General features: G+C 41.8%; 1 protein-coding gene across 15 annotated transcripts in view; it reads left to right on the plus strand.

Annotated features, from left to right (window-relative positions):
• The first annotated feature begins 2,483 nt into the window (after nt 1-2,483).
• Nucleotides 2,484-21,692, plus strand: part of ebf3a (EBF transcription factor 3a) — a 95,191-nt gene continuing 75,982 nt past the window's right edge. For 9 of the 15 annotated variants that reach the window (XM_026915562.3, XM_026915570.3, XM_053238423.1 and 6 more), the window contains exons 1-6: nt 2,485-3,219; nt 3,535-3,691; nt 4,224-4,287; nt 4,721-4,776; nt 7,203-7,276; nt 8,875-8,943. In XM_026915562.3, the coding sequence (XP_026771363.1) occupies nt 3,086-3,219; nt 3,535-3,691; nt 4,224-4,287; nt 4,721-4,776; nt 7,203-7,276; nt 8,875-8,943 (554 nt within the window). In that variant the 5' untranslated portion in view covers nt 2,485-3,085. Of the gene's footprint in view, nt 3,220-3,534; nt 3,692-4,223; nt 4,288-4,720; nt 4,777-7,202; nt 7,277-8,874; nt 8,944-21,692 lie in introns of all 15 variants that reach the window. The other 6 variants (XM_026915573.3, XM_026915569.3, XM_026915572.3 and 3 more) reach the window with 2 other exon arrangements.

The following is a 21,692-nucleotide window of genomic DNA, read 5'->3' on the forward strand; positions in this document are numbered from 1 at the left end:
CTCCTGAGTAATATTTAATAAGTAAATCCTACAATATTTTACACATTAATACATAAGGCCTAGATTTACTTTACTAGAAATCTGACTTTTTTTAAATCTAGCAAAAGCAGTTAAATGGTTACAAAGAGAAAAAAAGTATTTAAGCTAAAGCTATAAAAGTCCAGCGTGTGCTCTCAGCATGTCGGAGTGCAGGGAAACTTGGCGGATTATTGTGTTTGGTGCACACGCTTTCAGCTCCAGATGAGGCTGGAAAATGAGCCGAGATAGATGCAGGCGGAGCAGCTGATTCTCTCTGGCCAGATGGCTCCTGAACACAGATTTGCATTCATTTTCGCCTTAATATCTTCCAAAATAGAGGGGCAGCTGCATTTGTTGTCAAATAAGGTTTAAAACTCCCTTTTTTTAGGAGGGGATCGTTACCTTCGCGATGGGATTGTTGAACTTTTCTCCCCTCCTCCCCTCCCCTCTCTAGTCAACAGTATCAGCTTTAAAAGGATTTAGGCTAAAACCCTAATTTGATAATCAGATTGAAATCGCTTTGGTGTGTAATCTGTATTAAAGATACTGTAGATTGCGGTTAGCCAAGCAGAGAGAAACTGGGAGGGAAATTTAGGCACATATAATATGAAGAAAAAAAAACTGGAATGCAAAGTGCTTTGCATTTCTTAATAAATTATATTACTAATTAGGCTACTTGTGTTGTTATAGGCTATTATGACAGCACAATTTTCAATAATAATAATAATGATAATAATAATAATAATAATAATAATAAAGACAAATAAATCGCAATAAACATGGACAATTAAAGACACAAGATACAACATCGAGTTAATAATAAACACTCTGTATGGTGTATTTTATAATAAATTAATAGGCCTACATAAACGTGTTATTTTTTTTGTTACACCGAATTAAAGATTACTACTACTACTACTACTACTACTATTACTACTGCTATTAATAATAATAATAATAATAATAATAATAATAATAATAATAAATTGTTATGTAATATAATTGGATTACTTACGTATTTAACTGGACGAGCAGGCAAGTAATGGACTTTTCAGACGAGCAACAGCTTTGATAATTCACTTATCTTTAGCAATAGTCATTAACCCCCCAACACCAGCACAAACAGATTGCTCTCTCACTCTCTAAAACACACATCTCTCCTTCTCTTTCTCTCTTTCTCTTCTCCGTCCCCGCATCCCTCCCTCCAGTGCGCTGCGCTCCGGCTCCCCAGATAACCCACATCGGAGTCTCGATTTTCAACCATTCATTAAAATATTAACATCAATACACACCCTGCCAAGTGGCAAAAAAAGAGAAAAGAAACACCTTACACTCCCATATCACACAACTAAATAACCACTGGGCGCATTATTGTCCTTAAAACGCTGTGTTTATTGTAAAAAGGCGCATGGAGCGAGAGGGTGGACGCAGCGGATCCCTCGAGTCCTTCCACACTTTTCACATGCAATTTTAGCGCGATTTGCAAAAAAGCATCGCGGTTTTTCTGAGCATTTGTGCGCCACTCGGCACGTGTGTGAGGATAAGTGTGTGTGTGTGTGTGTGTGTGTGTGTGAGAAAGAGAGAGTCTGTGTGTGAGTGTGTGTGTGTGTGAGTGTGAGTGTGTTTTGCACACTTCTCAGCCTAACTACGTTTAGATGATTGTGCGCGTTATTCTTCTCCTAACTTCAGCTGCGCCTCGCGCTCCTGTGTAGATGATCAGCACAGCCATTATAGGGGGGGATTTACTTTTAAAAACCTGCACTCGTCAAATAGGCGGCGTGATTTTGAAATATACTCGAGTCGTGTTATTGATCAGTGCGCTTTGTATCTGATACTCAGGCTCCGTTTGACTTTCATAGCGACACAGGGGCCAATTAGGCATCCGAGATATCCGTCACTGTCATTTGCACGACACGGTGATTGAGCGGATGACAAGGGCCAATAAATGATTTTATTCTGCACGTGAAACCACAACGTGCATGGATGCACCTAACCCTAACTGCCCTCCTCATCTGAGCTCTTGCAGAGCTGATAAATAAATGCTCAACCATTTTCACCCTTCACATTTCTTACAACAGTTATTTCCTCTTGTGTGCAATGGTAACGTCTTAAACCCCAGTAGTTCTGCGCTTTTATTTCTAAACTAAACCAAAAACAAGCAATAGATTATGATGGCACACTGCGTGCAAAAGCTGTGCATGTTTTAGGATGGTTATTTCCCCCTCCCCTGATTAGCTCGAGCTCGTTCATGCTTTGAAAAGGTGAATAGAAAAGTACATCTCGCTGTCTGCTTGTAGTGTGTGTATGTGTACTCACGCGGTACTTGGGCAACGCCAGCGACCGGAAATGTCAGACCCCTTCTCCTCCATATATGGTCAAAACCCCGCCCACAGCGCGTCATCGCTCTGACAGTGCGGATCCCGCGGGTCTAGAGTTTTGGCTCCCGGGAAAGGCTTCAGTCCTAGGGGATAGAGGGCTGAGTTTTGTACGCTTCCATCCATTCCGAGAGACGCTAAAGGCCCCCCTCATCAAGCTCTCTCCCGCGTCCGGGAACACCTCCGCGCTAAATCATAGTTTTTTTCCCGTTTATTTGTCTTTTGGAGCTGGAGCGCCTTGCCAGAAAGTGGTCGATTCAGCAGTGTCCTGAAGCTTTTTTTTTTCCTGTAGGGATGATGACACGAGCCTGAGAGCATCATCACAGCGCAAAGTTACAAGAGATGTTGAACTGATTTTTTTTTAAAGAAAGAAAAGAAAAAAAAACAACATCCAGGTATTTCGACGACTCCTCCAACGGGATCTCGATCCAAACGAGCCGCTGAGAGATCTTGACAGAGAATCCTCCACTCACTGAAATCGTCCATGTCGTGCCAACGCAGGACGCGCTGAAGAAGGAGCCGAGACTTGTTCTGAACTGGGCTTGTTTCTTTTTTTTTTTTTTTTCCTTCAACAAATCACGACCAAACTCTCGCAGAGATCCGAGTGCGTCTCGTGGAGAAACGACGCGTCCTTTCCCGATTTTTCGCTTTGACCTCGTCGGCTGGAGCTGGTTTACACGCACGCCGCTTTAATGTTTGGGATTCAGGAGAATATACCGAGAGGGGGGACGACTATGAAAGAGGAGCCGCTGGGCAGCGGCATGAACCCCGTCCGATCATGGATGCACACGGCCGGGGTGGTGGATGCTAACACAGCCGCCCAAAGGTACGTCTGCCAAATCATCCCGATTTTTTTTTTTTTCATGCATTTCTCAGACCAACCCTAAATCCCCACTTATGCCATGTATCAATTACGGTCTCCCCGTGCACCTCTCCGCCGCTCATTACATCATATTACTACTGTTTAAGTGACAAATCAAGAATACTCTCCCGGTCACTTTCCACCAAGCTTACATGCTTTTTTTTTTTTTTTTTCTGATACTGTATCTTTTTGGTGTGTATCCCTCCCTCCTCTTGCTCCCTTGCTCCCTCTGTCCCTACTGTTTAACCGACCCCGGTTTGTCATCTCTTTCCCCCGCAGCGGAGTGGGTCTGGCGCGGGCGCATTACGAGAAACAGCCGCCGTCCAATCTGAGGAAGTCCAATTTTTTCCACTTCGTCTTGGCTCTGTACGACAGACAGGGTCAGCCCGTCGAGATCGAAAGGACAGCTTTTGTGGACTTTGTGGAGAAGGAGAAAGTAAGCGCCGCTTTTTTTGTTGGAAATGCCGCGCAAGATGATCTTTTTTTTTCCTTTTTTTTTTCTTTCCCTTCAAGTTCACAGAACTTAGGGAAACGCACATGCGCCAAAAGAGTTCTGATGTGAACCGAGGATAACAGAAATGTTATTATACACATACTCCTACATATATAAATATATATATATATATATATAAAATACATATCTGTGATTATTAAAGGATGTCATAATTTATAAATGTGCACTACAGTGTAAAAAAATGTGAGCGCGTTTATTATAGGCTACAGTTTAGTGTGCAAAATTATAACGCACAATTATTCGACTTTAAAAAATGCATAATACTTATTTCTAGAATCTCAGCATAGATTCTGGATATGAGCTATTTTCATAGATAAAGTTGCTGGACACATGATTCGAGTGTCTGTGCATAACTACGAAGGAAAATGAGATCATGCAGATATTTAGAGCACATGCAGAATTGAAATGAAATTGAGAAAACGCCAGTCTGATTGCCACCCGTGCTTATTTTCAGGAACCAAACAGCGAAAAAACTAACAATGGGATACATTACAAACTACAGCTTTTATACAGCAACGGTAAGTCAAACTCCACCATACTGATTCTGACAACAAGGAGCAAGATATAATAATCATAATCATCATCATAATAATGATATAATCATAATTCTCCAACAATAAGCAACACAAGAACACTAATAACAAGAGCACTTAATAACATATCAGTTGTTTTAAATTATAGAAATTATAGAAATTATAAAATTATAGTGTTCTCTTATAGTCAGGATATTTGTTATGGAAGTTTAAAAATGATCTATTACACTGCACAAATAACTCTTTAGGTGTATTTTTTTTAAAAAATTTGGAATGATTTGAGCTCCGTGCACTTTTTTCGCTGTGAGATTTTATATGATGCTAAAATTAAAAAAAAAAGAAAATTAAGAAAAGCAAAAGAGAAAATGGTAAAGTGTGGCTAATCCATGGCGCTGACTGAATGAAACATTTCCCACAGGCGTCAGAACAGAACAGGATCTTTATGTACGGTTAATCGATTCCATGACAAAACAGGTAAGAACCCTTTTTATTATTATTAGCGTTATTAATATTATTATTTAGCAATTTATTTTAGCTTTTTAGTAAGTTTTACTCTTGCATTTTTTCCCCTCGAGCTGTATATATATTCTTTTTTTGTTGTTGCTGCATGTTTAGGGTGCATGTTTGATAAAGATTGGATTTTATTTCAATATTTTTTTTGCTTTTTCTTTTTTGCGTGTGTTTGTGTAATTTAGTATTAATTATTAAAGCCACTCTGTATATAAAAGGGGAACAAGCCCGACCTGAGTGAGCACGCGCTTTAGTGAGTGAGAGAGAGAGAGAGGGAGAGAGAGAGAGAGAGAGAGTGATATGCAGGGTTCATGAAAGGCAGCTCTCTAAATGCGGGGGATAAAATGAGCTCTCTTTCTTCCCTTGTTATTATTCAGCTCGTATTTAAGCTCTCCATGCCGTTCATATTTCTTTATGATTTACTGCCTGGGAGACAGTCTGATGTATTTGAAATGCCGCGCGTGAAGTTAATCACGGCGCAAAATCGTGCGCATGGAGTTGGCGTGAAATTATTCATGCAAGAAAATGCACAACTTTTCCAAAGAAAACTTGTGATTAAAAACAGGCTTAAATTGTTTGTAACGCTAACAATGCAATCCTTATTATTTTTTTCCCCATGCACATCTTCATATAATATATAATGCATATTTTTCAAAAGGGTTCTTTTTATTTTTCGGCTGATGAGCGACAGTTTTATTTAATTGCATTGCTCCTGTGACTATAAAATCGTATGATGTATAGCCCGAGGCTCGTGCCTTCGTGCCTTCCTGCTCTATATGCTTATAGAAAGAGAAAAATCCTGAGAGGGCCACTTGAGTTGATATTGTACTGTTCGCTCGTCCTGATGTCGCATTTTAACCGTCTCATTTCCTTCCATCATGGCCATGTTTAAGAGCTCGACAAGTTGAACGCTCTGATTTGCTTATTCCTTCGTTCAGACAGGTTTACTGGGGTTGCACGTGCGACAGAAATTATAAATATAGGCCATGTCCTAATTGGTGTGAAAATGATCAAAGAGTCAATGGCGCTGAACAGACACTTTATGGATTTCCCGTATTTACAGCATGCGTGTGTGTGTGTGTGTGTGTGTGTGTGTGTGGGAAGGCAGGGTGAAAAATAAATCATGGCTGTAAGGATAGATAACAAAGTGCCATCAGACAAATAACTTTCTCTCCTTCGTATTTAAAGGCTTAAATATTCATTTCTTTAATTTTTTATATATTTACAATTGTAGAAATAATTTATAAAGTTATTAGAGTATACAACATTTGAAATTTTAAGCACTGAATTCTGCGCGCGCCTGCCTGTGATTCCTTTTATTTCATACCATTTTATTTTATTTGTCGGATATTTATCAGCCCTTTAATGTATTAACGGCTTTAATTCTGAGACAGAGAGAAAGAGAGAGAGAGAGAGAGACAGAGAGAGACAGAGAGAGAGAGAGAGGGTGAGAGACATAGAGACAGAGCAGGAGAGAGAGAGAGAAAGTGAAGGAGAGCGCACCTCCAGCTCTGCGCCATCTGTTAAAGCCAATGCTCAAAAATTACTCAAGCGTACCCCCCGACACCGTGATTTTATCTAAAGCAACGAGGAAGAAAAAAAAATCATTGTTAGCGGCTCAAAAATAAACAGCAGATTGGCCATTAGCACTTTTCCCCCTCCAATGTGTGGCGATGATAGGCGCGGTGATGTGTGCGCTCCCCGCGCCCATCTGCACCCGAGCGCCTTTAATGCACCAGCATTTCCCTCTCATCCTCTCAAATAAAATGCAGCGACGAGCTAAACGCTTAGCATATGCGCCTCTTCATTTATAAAGTGCTATTAATGTCACATTATTTATCATCACAGTGAAGCGCCGGGCGTTGATATTAATTTCAAATAGAATATGCTTCTCCATCATAACTTATTTATGGACATAACAAAGGTCATGCCGTATGGGAGGCTTTATTGATAAATTATGAAATTATAATGTCGCTGCTTTATATAGACATGCTCTTCTTTTTATATTCCAATATTTTCAAACTATTTTTTTTTTTCTAAATTTCTACATTTATTTGAACCCTAATTCATAGGATATAGCAGATGCAGATTTTTGTTTAGATAAATAAAACTTATTGATCACTCACTCATTATTGGTGAAAAAATAAAACATACAAGTTTAATATTTATAAAAAAAATATGGATTATAACACGTGATGCAATTTTTTGCTTTTCACTCTATTATTTATTATTTTTTTTCATTTTACCTTTTACAGCTTATAGGCTCACTATAGGCAAACCAATATATTAAATATGCTATATAATTCAGTTTTTTGGCAGTTTGCTCACTAATTTCTCTCTCTCCCTCTCTCTCTCTCTCTCTCTCTCTCTCTCTTTTTGTTTGTTTCAAGGCTATTATTTATGAAGGCCAAGATAAAAATCCAGAAATGTGCCGAGTTCTCCTCACACACGAAATTATGTGCAGGTAAGGAAAACATAAATTATACACTCATTAAAAATGTGTCATATTTTGGTGCATTATTTATATTTGTCTTTAAAATACATTTTACTCGCCCTGATTTTATTTTAAATAATTTCTGGGGAAAAATTAATTGCTCGATGCATAATAATAATAATAATAATAATAATAATAATAATAATAATAATAATAATAATCATAATAATAATAATAATCCGATGCATAATTTATAATATATAATATATAATATATATAATACATGAATGACTATTTGGGCCGGATAACCTGAGCAGCATCCGGATGTGGAGAAGATTCTGAATTGTGATTTACGGAGTGCGCACTATTGCACAAAGACCAAAACGGAAGCAGGTCACTGATTTTTTTTTTTTTTTTTCGGACTGCGGCATATTGGAGTGCACAGAGAGCATGAATTGTTACCGAAGATCTAAAATCAGCTCCAGACACAAACTTAACTTTTGCATAGTGTCATTAGACATTATAATAAAGACAAAGCCTTATTTCTAATGTATTATTATTATTATTATTATTATTATTATTATTATTATCAATATGATGATGATTGCATCATCATGATTGAAAGGTGGATTTTGATAATAGCTACATGTCTGATATAACCCTAAAGCCATGCTGAATTAGGAAGTCACAAGTCATGTAGAAATGGGGAAATTGTGACAGAAATAAAGGAGTACAACCAATCCAATTTTAACCACTAACATCAAGCATCAGTTACAGGCCCAAAGGTCATGCTGCATTGCCAGCTTCTGCTTTAGTGCCATTAGTCCCCATTGATGTGCTGCATTCACAGCACTGAGCTCTTAGGTATTAACATACAAAATACTCCTCTTCCTGTGTGCTGCAGTGTTACAGAGATAAGACACACATTGTTCTTGTGGCTTGTGCTGTGAGTACATGCAACTTTCACGTGTGTTTTTGTGGAGTGCAGTTTTTTTTTTCACTTTAATCACTTTAGCTGTCAGCTTAAAGGAGCTTTACATATTTTTCTGTACCATATGGTGAGAATTTGGACATGTAACCGTTATACAAGTGTGCTTCTTTAAATGCAAGAGGCATAAGATTTTTTCCCCTTGTATCATTTCAGCATTAATTAAAGCACTCATAATGGGAGCGTCATAGCAGCCTCAAAATGGAGGCATTGGCACATTGTGAAAGATTGATGCAGGCTTTTGAGCCTGTAATTAATAAGTGCCCCACAAAAGCACTGGTTGAAGGTGGCATCTTGCATCCTCTCCAGATATAACAGCTTGACAATTAGAGGTAAACAAAAGGCGAAGCTGTGAAAGTGATCCTCCTGCCTCTTGGCATCCCCCCCCCCTTTCCCAGTTCTCTGTTCAGCACCAATGCAAACACCGCAACATGTTGTTCCCTGTTTCGGCACAGCGGCACCCGATTTGGGGATGGCCAGCCAGCCAGTCAGCCAGGCAGCCGCCTCCACCTCACACTATAAAGGGAAAGAGCAAATGACGGATTTGGATTCAGGCTCTAGCAAGACAAAACACTCGCTTCCTGAACTGAGACCAAATCTTACATCGCCGCTGTTGTTTGTTTGTCTTTTTCCTCCACAGCCGGTGTTGTGACAAGAAAAGTTGCGGGAACAGAAACGAAACCCCTTCAGACCCTGTGATCATCGACAGGTAAGGGCCCCTCTCTGTTTTCCGTTTCCTGTTGTCTCTGGGTGGGTTGTCTTTGTGTGATGGGTGGTGCGGCCCGGTGTTTTGGTCTTTGCACAGGTGGGTTGACTTGGAAACCTGGGGGTGTCTTCAGGGAGTGTGTAATTGCTCGAGGTGCCAGGGGAGGCAGTTGCTTTAGCCCTTCCTCTCCCAGCAACGAGGCATTTATTCCTAGAGAGCGGCTGGCTTTAGATTCACAGCTCTCCCTCCTTCATCCTAATTTGTTAACAAGTGCATCATTCACCTCCATCTCCTCTTCCCCTGTTATCTACTCTGTAGGCTCTAGACGTGATGCTCACAGCTTCCCACTGTCCTTGTTTCTCTTATAAGGTGTGTGCATGTGCGTGTGAGCTCCCATACTGCTACTCCTGGGTAATGAGAGATGTTTCTCAGCTGGTTGTTGCTGCTTATGTGTTGATAACATTAGCGAGTTTAAATACATCGTCTCCTGCAGGATCAGTGATTGATGTTTTGCTCTCCTCCGCTTCTTTTTAGTTCTGTTTGATTTCCTGCGACTTTGTGTTGGTTACAAACATTCAGCAAGTCTTGGAGTGCTTTCTTATCACCAATTATCTTGGCAGAGTATACAAGCGTGGAGAAGATGAGGGCAGATCTGAGGAGTAGGGATGTGCCAGAGCGCTGCCCGGGCCTCTTGGAGATTAGTGAGGTAGAACAAGCCCACCATGCTCCATAAAGACAGCACGAACAACTGGCACTCTGTGCCAGAGAGCACAGCCTTCTCTCTCTCTCTCTCTCTCTCTCTCTCTCTCTCGCTCACACACTCGCTCTCTCTCTCTCTCTCTCTCAGCTCTATCTCACTTACTCCCCGTCTCTCTCTGCTCTGTTGATGTTGCAAACTTATCTCCCCATCGTGAACTTTGCCGTCCACCGAGCGAGAAATTAGATTGGGGAGAGAAAGACAGCGAGTCGCGAGCCGAGGCAAAATACGCGCCACCGCTGGACAGCAATGCTAATGTTTGACTAGCTGAAATAGCTGTTTGCTTAGTGGAGAATGTTTGGTATCTGACAGAGGGAACATCTCTCTTATTAGTAATCAAATAGGGACTGCCAGTTGCTACTGCCACTCAGCACAAGTGTGTGTGTGTGTGTGTGTATGTCAGAGTGTTTGTGTGTGTGTGTGCATGTGTGTGTGTCAAGTGTTGGAAAAAAAGACTCACTGCCTCGGTCCTGAATTTATGGCCGTGCTCACATGCTTTGAGCACTATGAATTTCCTCCCATCACACGTCATATGGTTATGGTTTGGAAATGCTGTTCTGCATGATAATCAGTTTTTACAAGCATTGCCAAAGAGTGATATATGAACAGCAAGTACACTTTATTATTGGGATACATACTAGCAAAAAGTGGAACCATATTTATAGATAAAAAAAATCATTTTATGATCTTTAAAAGTAGTGTTTTTTTTATTATTTACTGTCTTGTTCCTGAGTAAAATCGGTGATTGACTTGACATGCGCTCTGTTTTCTTCCACATCACTGACTGTAGTATTTGAACAGACCCGCTGATGTGCAGCTACAGCGCGTGAGCAGTAATTAGTAGAAGGATGTTTTAATAGAAGGCTGAGAATTATGTTACACTGCCCTGTAGCGGAGAGGAGAGGGAGAAGAAAAGAGCAGAGAGAAGGATTATAGGGAGGTTGTTCTAATTTCTGGAGCAAAAGATGAACCATGTCTCACTTCCTCTTGGTAGTTCCTGGGATGTCTGAAATCCAGTGAGCTCTATTCATCCGCCGAGCTGAGCTTACAGTATATATTTACCTTCAAAGAGACACATGCTGAACACTGTACAACAGGGTGTCATTGATATTTAACGCACTGGCTCTTCCCATAAATTGCTCGGCTTTGTATCACGCCTAAATAGAGTTGGAGGGATCGGGTGTCTGCGCTTTGTGCTTCAATCTGGCGAACAATGTGTGTAACACTAGTAAAATAGGAAAAGAGGAACAGTGGAGGAGGGATTGAGTCTCAGGGAAAGAGACTGCGGCGAAAGGAGGAGATATTGTCGTAAGTTCAAACAGTGGATAGAAAAGCTCACATTTTCATTGTGGGTCGCCTGAAAAGGCTGAGAGTATCGTTTTCATCCGTTCTACGCGATCACAAAGGCAGACGTGCTTCATTAGCCTACTGCATTGTCCACGTATTGCCACTATGAGCAGATGATTTTATCCTTTTGCTCCCAGAACTCTTAGCCAGTGAACGGGGCCTGAAAAAAGTGCTGAAACTTTAACCTGGAATGTGAAGTGCAAGTACGGGTGGGACAAGCGGTGAAGGGCCAATTCCTCAGCACAGAACTTCTTTTTTGCACTCATTTCTGTCGGCCAAAATTGTGACAGAGGGATATGTAGATATGAAATGATTGGTGTCAGGAACAGGGAGGCCTACGTGTGCTCATGTTCAACAAGCGCTTGGAAATAATGGTTTGCGTGGACATGGAGGCGAATGAATCTAGAAAATGAATGGGGGGATTGTTTAGGCAGACAAGGGAGGGCCGATTATGTTACAATCAAAACATTTAACTGGGGGGAACGAGAGAAAGAGAAGGGAACAGAAAGGAGGAGAGGGAGAAAGAAAGGAAAAGAAGAAGAGAGAGAGTGAGAGAGAGTGGAGAGAGAGTCTTATGCAGCGCAGGTCCATGCTGACCAGAGGAACTTGTGATCCATTATCGATAACATTCTCAGCACCATTTTCCCAGATGGCACTCAGGGCAGGCGCGCTGCTCGCTGGCACAGGCGCGGGCAGTAACTGGCACCATCACGCTGCTGGCATTTTCAATGGAGTTTAAGAGACTTATCATTCCAAATGTGTCCTATTTTCCTGTAGGCAAGCCAGACATCTGTTTATCCTATTTTCTCTTGGACTTTAGCACAGCTTGGTTAAAAAAAAGAGAAAAAATAACAGCAAAAGAACGAAAAGTTGGTCGCATTTAACAGCTGTTGCAGAATTGCAGAATCGATCTCAGTGGATCTTTAAATATTTCACCTCCCACTGCTCTGGCATAGATTATTCATCTAAGGGGATGTGTAAAGAAGGTGAAAAATAAAGAGAGAGCACAAGCAAGATGTAACACAGAGGTCTGTAAGTGATGGATGCTCCACAAGCTTTCAGAGACAGGTTAGCGATCATGTGAGAGTGTGTCAGGAGAGGATTGTGGCTTTATTCTGCGGCTCGGGGACTAATAATACTTGCCACTGATCAGGGCTTTCCTAGCCACCGATCTCCCTTTCACTTCCTGTCACAGAGGTCAGGACAGCCTGACCCCTGAGAGATCCCCCACCCCATCCCATGCAGCTGAATAATGCATGAGATTGACTTTTTTTTGTACGCACAGTTGTGTGCTGGGCCGGTTTTCGTCCTATAGCTTATTCCACACAGCCGCTGCACCTGTTCTCCTACTGGGCTCGGGCGTCATTTGGGCCTGTTGCTGATTTCATTTAACATTCATTATATTTCCATATGAGGCGGATTACGGGTGATTATTAGCCACCCCAGTCATGTGCCGGGAGATTCTCTTTTAAAGACACTCACATTGAATTTTTTTTTCTTTTTCCGAATATAAACAGACTACCAATGACCATCTTTGATACTTCCTCTTCATTTCTTCTTCTGATTTGTTTTTAAAAATGTTTTTCTTTTGTTTGCCTCTCTGGCACGTGATGGCCCAGGTCTTCATGACGAGCTCTCCTCCCTCTCTTCGGTGTGCAGATGCTCGATTGCGGCTCGCTCCGAGCTCAGCTGAACAAATGCCAGCATTTAGAAGGTCAGAGCTTTTGTTGGTGTGGGGAGAAAAAAGAAGCGCTATGGAAATGAGCGGAGGCAAAAAAAAAAAAAAAAAAAACAAGGGACATTTAAAACCTAAAAATTCATTTCATTGTCTCTGTGTTAATGTCATTTACATTTTTGGCTGCGTCTCGGGCTGTCGAGGAGGATTTTGGAGACGTCTTTAATTACATATCAGCGTCGGAGCAGGAGAGCAGGATGTGATGGACCTGGAAAGAGACGGTTTGTTTTGAAATGCTCCTGAATGGCAGGTTTTCACAGACCTGTGTGGAGGGTAATTAAAAGAGTGTTAAGTGGAGAATGGTGCTCTGTTGCTCTCTCTTTCGCTGTCTGTCTCTCCTGTAGGAAGCAGCAGAGGGTTGCTCAGCTGTTACTGTAGCCTCCAGCCATTTCAGGTCTGCATCTTTTTTTTTCCTGCTCAGGTGACATTCAGATGTGGATGGGTGGATGTGGTGTGTAACTAAGCGTGGTTGTGAGTATGCGAGTTCATGTGAGAGCAGCTTTTCATGTGTTGCAGAATTGTTTTTAGAAATTGTGCGTGTAAGAGAGAGATAGGGGGGGAAACGAGGGGGGAATAAAGGAGCTACACAGAGAGACACTGGTAGAGAGAGCGAGAGAGAGAGAGAGAGAGAAAGAGAGAGCGAGAAAGAGAGAGAGAGAGAGAGAGAGAGCGAGCTTCATTAGTTCTGATTAATGGCCGAGCAGACAGCAGATATATCTCTGGCCAGGTAACAGCCTCAGAGCCGCACTACAGCACCAGCACAGGTGTGTTCTGCTGCTCTTATTTATGAGGCAGTCAGCAAGCTTTCTGTTGCTCATGCCGTACATACACACACACCCGCACACACACACACACATACACACACACACACAAGGAAAAAGCACATTGCTTCTCTTTCCCCTTCAGCCAGCTTGCCTAGTGAATAAGTAAGGTGATGGCTCGGGCCGTGTTACAAATTCCACTGACCACTACCAAATTAGCCGACGCAGCAGTAAAAACGCTCCCTAGCTCCTTCACTTGGCTCCAGCGTGTGTTTTCTGTGTGTGTGTATGTGTGGTTTTGTGTGTGTGTGTGTCTGGCCCAGCGTGTTAGTGGGGGGTATTTGCGTTATTCTAAGAGGCCATTAATGCGTGCCTGCATGGAGCTGGCCATGCTAAGCGGCTGCCGTTTTGGTGCAGGTGTTGAGCCCGGCTCTTTTGAAGCTTCAGTCACACACCAAGCCGCAGCCGCTCGCTCCTGTCAGGACTGTCTGATTCCGCCTGTGGCATGGGAACCTTCTCTGGGAGATGCTTGTGTAAAGGATTGCCTGTGTGTGTGTGTGTCTGTGTGTCTGTGGAGGAGTAGTGGAGCTGAGACTGAGACACAGGGAGGAAAGGAGGCAGTCAGAGATGTCAGAAACCCCTTGAAGGGAGTGAACTGATAGTAAAAAGCACAATACTATGTACATTCTTCTTCACTCTCTTATCAGGAGCATGACAAATAAAAACACCCATTTAACATCATTAAGATAAGAATTACATCCCTTTTTCTTATTTAACTTTGTGAAGAAATGTTTTTGCATGGTAATAAATTATGAAGCGGTGAAAATGTGTTTTTCTGCAGAGTCTGAATTAGAGGTGAGCAATATGGCAAATATGTCATGATACCTGAAGGCATTTTCATGATTATACAGAGAATACTGTATATCAATAATTATTTTGGCTTTGTGGCGATTACACACACACACAAACACACACACACACACACACACACACACACCATGTCATTGAAAGTATGTGAGAAGTTGTATACCAAAATAATAATAAAACTAACAATTTTAAAAATATTAAAAAATATATGAAATTATAATGTCAGATTTAACCTTATTGAGAGAGAAACATTAATAGCTTGACATGTTTAGAAGAAATCACAGAATTGTCAGACATTATGTTCCAACAAAACTATATCTTGGGGAAAAAATATGGTCATAATTTTATTTAATGCCTATAAAAATGATTCAACCCAACAAAGCAAAGAAAATAAACGACTTGGACATGCCATATGTGAGTAACATCAAAGTTAATTAGAGTTATAAAAGTGTATAAAGAAAAGTGCAAATGGGACGTGTTACGTGACGTGTTACATGATATAACGATATCAATATCATATCATCATTTTGCTCTAGTCTGCGTACAACGTTGCACCTTTATTAGCAAGTTTGGAAAATAGCTGTAAAAATGTGTGTTTGTTTTTATATGTAAATGTATCTCAGCTATTAACAAGTCGTCTGTGCTGTAGTTAATGTGAGTCGTATCGTGGCGCTCGCTTGGAATGATTTGTTAATTGATCCTTTGTCTTTGTGCCCAAAATAATGATATTCAGAAATACCTTCACGAGCTGAGCAGATGACACTCTCACCTTGAAACTCTTCAGAACACACACAGCTTATAAACCATGAACGCCGTCTCACTGGAGAGACTCAGAGAGAGAGAAAGGGAGATAGAGAGTGAGCGAACAGCTGGCTTCCTTGAACTGAGGATAACTGACAGTTGTCTGTAAGAGGTTTTAATGAAGACTGTCACCTTTTATGCCAGAAAGTAAAGGGTTGCCAGATCTCTGGAAGAGGCGAGAGGCAGGGTTGCCAGATCAGGAGAGTAAGGAGTAAAAAAACGACAGAGAGCTTAACCTGTGTTTGGCAGGCAGCAATCTGTTCACGCTCTCACAGAAAATAAATGGACAGAACGGTCGAGAAGCCAAAACCTTGCGGCCGCTAGCCTGGGTGTGCACTCGGCTTACAGTCGAAACAGATGTACTCTATTACACACTTTTTACACGGCACCTCAAAACTATTTCCTAAGCTAAATTTTCACAGAATTATGGATAAGATGGATTGCACTTCAGGGAATGGCGAAAAAGTGTGCATGAGAAAGTTGGTGATTTTTTTTGTTCATAGTATGGGCCCCTGTAAGAAGCCTAAATACAGTTTGTTATATGGTTTGAACACTGGATATGATTCTGAAGGTATAATGAAGCTTTCCTGGTGTCAATTCAATTCGATTCACCTTGGCTTGATTTGTTTCGAATCAATTTCATCCAATTTGATTTGATTCAGTTCAATCCATTTCATTTCCTTGCATGTTGTGTTGATTTAGTATTAATTCAATTCATTTAGTGTTCTGTCTTTGAATTGAGTCAATTCAATTAAATTCAGTTCAGTTCAGTTCAATCCGATTCGTACTCCATTCATTCTTCAAGAGATATTAATACTGAATGCACTGGTGACACAAGTAACAGGGAGTTGTTTTGTTCTTGGTAATGACCATAACTCTGGTGTTTGCCTCCACCGTGTGTGTGTGTGTGTGTGTGTGTGTGTCTGTGTGTGTGTATTTCTGGGTGTGAATGTGTGTGTGTCTGTCTGTATGGGGAAATGGCTTTAACATGTGTGGAGAGGAGGGGGATCTAAGCTGGTGCTGTCGTAAGACATGTTGCATGGGCACAGAGAACGGAAGAAAGCGGCTCCACCGAGTCTCTGTTGAGACACACACACACACACACACACACACACACACACACACATACATACACGAACACGCACATGCACAGACACTGGTGAGAAAGAAAGAGTAGTGGACATTGTAAAGCCAGGGCATCAGCAGAAAGCAGAGAAGAAGAGGAAAGAGAGCAAAGCAGGAGGAAAGTTGAAAAAATAAACCCAAAAGAGTGTGTGTGTGTGCGCGTGTGTGTGCGCGTGTGTGTCTGGTGGGGGTATTGAGAGTCTAATCTGACAGAACTGTGAGGAGAGGGACATATGTGCTCTAAAAAGGCCTTTTATTTGATTGGAAGCACAAAGAAGCAACACTCCCCTTTTGTCGGGCAGTGTGAATGCTCCTGCTGAGCCTGTCATCATGGTATAGTGCAAGTACAACTGCACACAGAACACACACACTTTACAAAAATAAACACAATCAATGTCAAACCTACACATTTCAATCTAAACATAAAAAAGATGGACAACCACACATTAGAAATGTGCACCAGCATAAACACAACTATTATCAGAACTAAATATTTGAGTGTTATTTCACACACGCACACACACACACACACACATCCCAGACGGTTGGAGAGGGTCTGTTGTTACTCAATAGGGAGGCGTGGGTGCATGTGCCTTTTGAATAACAACCAGGCAAATTGGATCAGTTTTGGTTAGGCGAAGACTGTAAGGAATGCAAGGCCAGGGTTCGTGAATGCAGGCAGCATGTTCCCGTTTCCAACATACAGCTGAGATCGTCTCAAAGCCTCCTTCTGCTCTCCATTAACTTTAATGGGCAGGGTTATACTTGTGCAATTTGTTTTATGAAAGATTAGAAACGAACTGAAACCTGAAATGAGAAAGTTTTCATTCAGGCAGCACAGGAACCATCAGTACACATCAGGACATACAGAATATAAAACATTCCACCAAAATATTACAAACGATTTGACATCTGTCTTCATGCATTGTTAAATATTTTAAAATATTCCACAGCGATTGATTTGTGACTTTTAAACATAAAATGCTAGAATTGTAGTATATTTTTTTTGAATGGTTGTTTTGAAGTTTGCACTTTCTAACTACTTTAATATGTTAAGTAAGTAAGTAAGACTTAAGTGATGTCATGTAAAATGTATTCATATTGATCATTTTCTACAGTGGTAGCCTACATTGGAAGAAAAAAAAAAACATCTTTGACTGATATACATACTATACATGTATAGCATGTGACTACAAAAAGCAATACCAAAAAGTTTAGTTCATGGATTTGCTGAAAATTCTAATCGCCCTACATGAAGTGAGCATTGCACAACACTGGCTGCACACACATCTTTATGGAGTTTGATTGTGTTAATGGGCCAGTGGTGTGTTTGTGGAAAGCGCAGCACGTCTGGCTGTAAATGCAGCCCTCACACACTGGAGGCATGGATTCACTGATTTTTTTTTCTCTCTCTCCTGCTGTACGAGTGAGTGTAGATTCCCATCCACAGCATTTGTTTCGCATTAGGAGAGGTTTGTAAATCAGACCTCAGCGCTGCCGGGACTCCTCTGTCTCTCCACTCTCAGCAGGAGATATCCCGCTCTTCTCCTATCCAGCTATCCATCCGTCCATCCATCCTACTCTCCCTCCCGCTCCGCCCGGCATCCCATCATCCCAACCTTATTCTCTATTCTCTCTTTACCTACAGCTCCTGTCTCCCCCCCCCCCCCACACTAACCCCACCCGCCCCACCCGCATCACCATCCATTCCCATTTTTCTGAATGTGGCAATTTGTTGTGTGACACGGCTGAGATTAGGTTAGGAAACTGTGTGCGGATTGTATTGGACTCTGAGGTCACAGGCCAGCGATCTGGACATTGGGCACAAACCATCAGTTTCCCCCTGGTGAGAAGCACTGGGCCTTGGCCATCTCGGTCCCTGGGGTCTCCTGTGCTGGAGCCATCCTCTTTTCGAATCTTTAAAAACTGCAGCAAATAAGTATCATTTATTAAAGCTGACAAGTTATCTCTAAATATATACCCCCCCCTACACCCACCCTTCACTGCTGTCAAAAGATTATCAGCGTCCTGTTGATAACAAAAGCACATTTTCGCCCGTCAAACGAAAAGTGGTCTTTGAGTGCGGATTACACTGAATTGCGCAGGAGGAATAAAGGGGTTTTATAGTTGTACTTATTATTTTTATTGTAATGGCAAGACTGTGTCTGTGCATTCGTTTCACGATTGCCCACCACATGTAAAGATGATGCAATGCTCAAACACCCCCAAGTCAAAACAACACAGAAGAAAAAAAAAAAAAAAAAGAGAGATGTGTTTTGGCCAAGGAGAAGTGGTAGCGAGCGAGCGAGTAGTTCAGGGTTAAGAGAGCGGTGGTTGGAGAGCCCTGCTCTGGCTCACGGCGATTTGTCATTATAAGAGAACCTCTACTCATGTTTCCCAAGACCTCATTAGAATTATTCCCAGCAATTATGCTGTCCAGGACCCCGGTGCAGTCCAGCAGGCCTCGCTTGCTGTTTATTAGGCTAAAAGCAGGGTCTGATTTCCATGCCTTTAAATACGGGGTGTGACGCTGATTTATGGGAGTTCCAGGAGGTCAGGTGCAGTTGATAAGGCATCATTAGAGACGGCAAATATTTGGCCGACAGTCAAGAGCTGTTTGGTCTAACAACACAAAGACAATTAGCAAAATGATTTTATATTACATTACCGTGTGATAAATCATGTTTGGTGGTTTATCAACAGCTGCATCTAGATGAGAGAACGAGGGGGAAAAAAAATCAACAATAAAGGATATGATGTTTCATTTTCATCGGCAATTTGTGTATTAAGCCATGTACATCAAAAACTAACTAATTGTGCTGAGACTACATTATTACTTTTACAATCTACTCGACAGCAAACTCTCAACACAGAAGAGACACAAATGGTAATAATAATAATAATAATAATAATAATAATAATAATAATAATAAAATCTTATCAATAAAGTAGCGTGTATATTGGGTTATTGGTGTTAGTGTGGCCACTTGCTCTCTCAGGAAAATATGAGTGCTTGTGATGCGGTGGCTGCATAATTATCCTCTTGTGGAGCATGCACAATGGCGCCAGGATGATGAATCGATGGCAGATTGGAAGCGTGGTTTAACTGTCATGTCCCCCCGATAAGGGGGAGCTCGGGGATTGCTCGCTCTCGCTGCTAGCTTCCTAGCCTGCCAGTTTATTAGCGCAAATCCCAAATGTTTAGTAAACTCATTAGGCTCCATCTAACGCTAATTTATCATCATAGATGGACCGTGGGAGGAGAGGGCCACGGAGAGGCCCGTGGCCGTCCGCCCGATCAATCACTGCTATGGCGGCAGCCATATTTCATTAAATCTGCCCGACCCCTGTGAGTTATGTGGACTCCAGTGCGGTGGACGGGCTTCCCAGGCTAACGATGCCCTCTTATGATGCTTATCTACAGGAAAACACTGAGGCCCTTCGACCCTCATCACACACACACACACAGCCCCCTGCTTCAACAGCCCTCCAAACACAGAGAGAAAGAGATAAAAAAGGCTTTTTTAAGAGAAGTGGCCAAATTTAAGACAAGAGGCACACATTATGGATGCCTGTGGGTTTTGAACCTCAAAGGTTGGAGATAAAAAAGGGTTCAAGTGCTGTCTCAATTTTCTCTTTTTTATCATAAGTGCGATGCCTCTGTAGTGTGAATGAGAAGATCCTGATCCTGAAGATCCCCGAGCACTACTGTAATTCACAAATCAGGGTGATCCTTATGATCTTTTTCCAGATGAAATGTAGCTTTGCTGAAAGTAAGGGGCCACCATCGATTTCGCCTGCTCTCCCTCCCAGACTAGATCATTAAAGACGAGACGTGTAAAGAAGAGCGAACAATCTTGCTCTGTTCTAGCTGGATGCTGAGCAGCTAAAGGAATTAGATGTGCTTTTTTATCATCGGCTATTTAGCAACCCCCATCCCTATGCTCTGTCGAAGAAGAAAAGGTCTAAAAAGGAAAGAGGTGCTGAATAAACCTGGTATGGAAGCAATAATAAAATATGACAGGTATTTCCTGGCGCTGGTCAGGTGGCGAGAAAGGTCCCCAGCAGTCTGTTTTAATTCACCTGACTTATGTTCGGCCAGCTTTGATTTACCCTCCGATTAAAACCCACCACTCGACTGGCCGACTGAAATCAGATCTCGCCACAGCTTGGCCGTATTGATCCCTATTTAACATCAAGGCTCGGAATGGATTGGCATCGATTAACAATAAAAACACTCGGCGGCTTGTCCGGGAGGCTGTTCAATATGCTGAATGAAAAAGTATCGTGCCACTGCCCTTCATTGAGCGCCGGAGAAACAGTGGCAAAGGAAAAATAACAGCAGGAGCAGCCTCGGCTGAATTTTACTAGAAGTATTTACTTTTTTTCCCCCGCTCTTTATTTCAACATCTGCTCTTGACAGCACAGGAATAAAAATACAAGAAGGGGTGAGAAGAGGATATAAAGCATCCAGAGTGTTTGGAATGTGTCATAAGCAAAGGGCATGACTTTTTATTCGCAACACTAATGACAGAACAGCTGAAGTATGTGCTGGGGTTTTGTGGGTAGTTTCCAGCTAAGTGTGTGTTAAGTAGCACAAACCTGCACATGCACAAGCACACACTTTGGCTCCAGATCCCTGAGCGATGGAGTGACCTCACTGCGAGAGCTCGTCCACCCTGACTCATGGGGTAAAGCCCATAGCACATTAAGTTTCTCTCTGGAAGCAACGCTTTCTCAAATCTCTGAAGCCTCGGGGCCAGAGGAGCCACCCGCATCTGCAAAGCATTACCTGATCTCATCCATGCAGGAGTTTACAGTTATATAACGACACAGAAAAACCACAAATCCTTGTGGGGCACTGAATTTAACACTGAGTTTATATTTCTTTAAAAATGGCATCCTTCTGCTAGACCTACAGGAAAACATGCTGAAAAAAACCCTGCACACACATAAACCTCTTACGCACACACATAAACCTTACCTCTAAGGCTAGTTCATGCGTTTGCCTACATAGCAGAATTTATGTATATATGCACCTACACACATCTCCTACAAAACAAATACGCAAACATACACACAGACACACTCTCCTCTCTCCACACTCCTCCTGTGCACACACAAACAATCTGGAGTCTATTAGCGTCTAGGCCAAATCCAATTTGATTCCTTAAGTGTTGATTAAGGTGGCAGTGACTGAAAGAGCTCGTCCTTCTCCGGCTGTTTGTTGATTATTTACCTCTAAGCTTGATGGTATGGCCACCACACCATCAGTGTCTCTCATCTCCTCTCAGCTTTGCTCCTCTGTGTTGTTTTCTTAGCCAGAAACCCATCTGTCCAAGCTAACCACCAGTATGTT

Source organism: Pangasianodon hypophthalmus, chromosome 12 (genome assembly GCF_027358585.1).
Source record: "Pangasianodon hypophthalmus isolate fPanHyp1 chromosome 12, fPanHyp1.pri, whole genome shotgun sequence".
Taxonomy (NCBI): domain Eukaryota; kingdom Metazoa; phylum Chordata; class Actinopteri; order Siluriformes; family Pangasiidae; genus Pangasianodon; species Pangasianodon hypophthalmus.